The sequence below is a fragment of the Ricinus communis genome, chromosome 5, assembly GCF_019578655.1.
Source record: "Ricinus communis isolate WT05 ecotype wild-type chromosome 5, ASM1957865v1, whole genome shotgun sequence".
Taxonomy (NCBI): domain Eukaryota; kingdom Viridiplantae; phylum Streptophyta; class Magnoliopsida; order Malpighiales; family Euphorbiaceae; genus Ricinus; species Ricinus communis.
In genome coordinates, this window is record NC_063260.1 from 25,720,423 (window position 1) to 25,724,128 (window position 3,706).

The following is a 3,706-nucleotide window of genomic DNA, read 5'->3' on the forward strand; positions in this document are numbered from 1 at the left end:
CACTGGTGAATGAGTGAGAACTGGAATTATCAGTATTTATTCGATTTGGCGTTTATGTGCTCAGATAAAGATTATCGGAAAAATGATATCATAATTCATTAACGTGATTAAGGAAAAGATACCCTTTCCTTTTAGATAACAAACCTATTCGACTGTAGTGGCAGTGCCACAAATTAAAAATACCTGATTTAATTTTTTTTATTTAAATAATTATTATTTTTACTAAACTCTAAAGTAAGTATTACTTTAGAAATAATTTTATTTTAAATTAAGTATCTCTTTAAGAAACTAAGGAATAAATAGTTACTTTCTTTAAAATTTGCTCTTAATCATTATGAATGAAATTATATTAATTTTAATTATTTCAATTAAATAATTCTAGTTAATTCTTTTGCTGTTAATTGAGGTTACTTAATAGATTTCTTAATTCTTATAAAATCACTATTATATTTATTTTGAAATGAATGAAATAATATATAGCTAAAAGGTATTTGAAATATAAAAGTGCAGTTATTATTTAAATTCAATAGTTTTTTTTTTATATATCTTATTTTGTTTTCTTATAGATATTAATGATTCTAATTCTAGTCCCTTTTTTCATTTTAGATTTTTATAAATAGAAAAAAAGTAGAATAAAATATATTAATCAATGAAGTTAGAATAAAATATAACCCCTCAAAAGAAACGACTCAATATATATGAGAAATTGTCAATTGGTGCTATACACTTAAATTGGACAATAATATATTCTCTGGTTATCAGTAGACAAATATTATTAATGTAGAAAACAGAACAACTTTTGATAGAAGAACTGACGTTCACACAAATACCTAAACCCCATTACCAAAATGACTTGGTCCTAAGTTTCCAAAGTCCACACCTCCATCTTGTACCCCAATTTCCCAGTCCATGACTTTGACCAAGTTCCTTGTTCCAGAATACTTCTGTGTTTGAGTTTGTCTAAATAATTTGTTTTTACTTTGTTTTGGCCATTCATTAAACTATTGCCTAAAGTAAGTACTAGGTTAGTCTATCTTTCACACTCCTTGTTCTGCAAGGAACCTTCTTTGTTTCCTTCACTTCCTTCTATGTCTTCTCCTTATCATATATAATATATATTCTAAACCCTTCCTCTGCATTGGCCTGCGTTTGTTTATTTGTTTAGTTTTCTTATTTTTGATAAGAGTTAATTCAAGTCCAGGTCACAGATTTGAAATCCTCAATAGAAAATGAAGGTGAGATTCAATTTCCCTCTGTCTCAAGCCAAGCTTAATTTCCTAGCAAAAGCATGTGTCAATTTGTTTTTTTTTTTTTTTGATGGGTTCTTTGATGGGTTTTTGAAACTTGATGTGCGTGTATATATATATATATATAAATATTCTTTTCTTGAAATTGAAGCAGCAGTCTTTTCTGGGTTTTCTTTAATGCTGTTAAATAATACTTCATGTTATAATATCATAATTTTTCTGTTCCTGAAGTGTGATTTCTTGATAAGTCACTTGCTAGTCATTTCCTTGAAAGAAATGAAGCTTGTAGTTTTATGCATGGCATATGATTCTTGTATATTGAGAATTTTAATAGGAAATTTCCTTTTCTATTGGTCCTTGTCATTAGCGAAAGCTAATATGGATTTCGTCATGGACTACACGAACTTTCTTGATTCTAACTTTCTGTTTCTGTTTCCTGTTGCAGAAAGTGGTACTGAAATTGGACCTACATGATGACAAGGCCAAACAAAAGGCCATGAAAGCAGTTTCTAGCCTTTCAGGTTTTTTCTTGTTTTCAATGATAAAAAAATTTACTTGTATTCTCTTCTCTTTTGCGTTTCTTTAATCGAGTTATCTCTGTTTTGAATGCAGGGATTGACTCTATAGCCATGGACATGAAAGAAAGGAAGCTAACAGTAATTGGAGATGTTGATCCTGTAACTGTAGTAGGCAAGTTAAGGAAAGCTTTTCACACACAGATATTAACCGTTGGACCGGCAAAAGAGGAAAAGAAAGACGAAGGCAAGAAAGACGATGGAAAGAAAGATGATAATAAAAAGGACCCAAAAGATCAAATTGCTGAGCTTGTTGAGGCATACAAAGCCTACAATCCTAGCTTGACTCAACACTATCATGTGGTGAGCGCTGAGGAGAACCCAAATGCTTGTGTTATATTATGATTATGGTGGTAAGGCTACGCCACATTTAGTGCTTTATATGATTGTATGATGATGGAAACTCAATGTTCTTGATATCAACTCATTGGAGATGCACAACCCATAAAAGGGTTTTACTTGTTTTTTAGTTGTTGATGATGGTGAGTTGATTGAATTTGAGTTACAATGTCAATAATAGAATAGAGGATGTGGTATATGGATCGCAGAAAGAATAAAATATATCTTTGAACTCATTATCATTTGCTTTAGTGATTCATTGTAATCTTTATTAGACAGCTTTAACTTTCTTTGCTTGCTTAAAGTCTTTACTTCATTATAGGAAAATAAAAGGTGATGAAACCCTTGACATCTTTTTTTTTTTTTTTGGATGGCCATGATGATGTAATGGATTATAAAAGGATTAATCACGAATTAGGATATTGTTTAGAAAAGAGTTGTGGTTAAACTCAGATCTATGTCCATGTGACATATATATTTTTTGGCTATATCTTCCGCCTAATAGGATGATTGTGCACCTTCAAACCCTCAATTAACATTAAATAATAAAAACTAGTGGTATAACCATACACATTTACTCCTGCAATGGGTTATTTATTTAAGTTAAATCGCTTGATTCCATTAATCAAAATATTTTCCATTATAACCTAGAAACAAACATGTTTTGATTTGTCAAACTTGTGTAGTTGTTTCCTTTTTTAAGATATAATACATTCATTTTCATGACAGATTTTACATAACAATTGATGACACATCTCTCTTTCTCAAATGTCACATAGGACACTAATTACACTGTAAAAGTCTGGGCAACAAAGAAGCTAGACTTTGGCATGGAGAAATGCCCATCAGATATTGAAACAATATATTACTAATACTAGTCCTTATCAATTGGCTGGCCTAACAAAACACCACAGGGTTAATATAATAATAATTGGAGGTGCAGCAGAACATGACTTCTGGAAATTTGGAATTGACGTTTCAACCTCTTATAAATGTCTCTGGATGAATATTCCTCGCAGTTGACACGGCCAAAAGTTTGAAGGAACATTTGGCATCCTGATGACTTTCATTTTGTTCAAACTTCACAAAGCCCTTATTTATCGCCAAGCTGTTGATTAACTCTGGCGTTTTCTTTTTGTTTTACTTACTACGAGTCCGTTCCATGAACAATTACTTGCACAGAAACTAACAAAAAAAACAAGATAAATAGAAAGTAAAAGGTAATCTGGTTACCCAGAGCTATATCTCTATGAACTTTGTAATATAATTATTTCACATGGTATATTTAATATGATGTGATACATTTATATTAATTTTATTGGTCGATGCTAATCACATACCAAATCAGAAAGAAGTAAAAAAGGCCTCCTGTTGATCATGAGAGAGAGTTAGAAGGGCCAACAGACGGTCGAATAAATGTATAATGTGAAAAATCTAAATTATACACATATGAAGGGATATTTATATCTAACTCTAGCAGAGTGATGACAAGAAAAAAAAAAAAAAAGTCCTTAGTTTCCGAGATAAAATCTTCTCTTTTGACCA

At 30.8% G+C, this 3,706-nt stretch overlaps 1 protein-coding gene across 1 annotated transcript; it reads left to right on the plus strand.

Annotated features, from left to right (window-relative positions):
• The first annotated feature begins 857 nt into the window (after window positions 1-857).
• Window positions 858-2,397, plus strand: LOC8287432 (heavy metal-associated isoprenylated plant protein 39). Its single transcript, XM_002509811.4, has 3 exons — window positions 858-1,235; window positions 1,693-1,768; window positions 1,860-2,397. Exons 1-3 carry the CDS (start codon window positions 1,230-1,232, stop codon window positions 2,165-2,167), a joined length of 390 nt encoding a protein of 129 aa, XP_002509857.1. The 5' UTR covers window positions 858-1,229; the 3' UTR covers window positions 2,168-2,397.
• The last annotated feature ends 1,309 nt before the right edge of the window (window positions 2,398-3,706 follow it).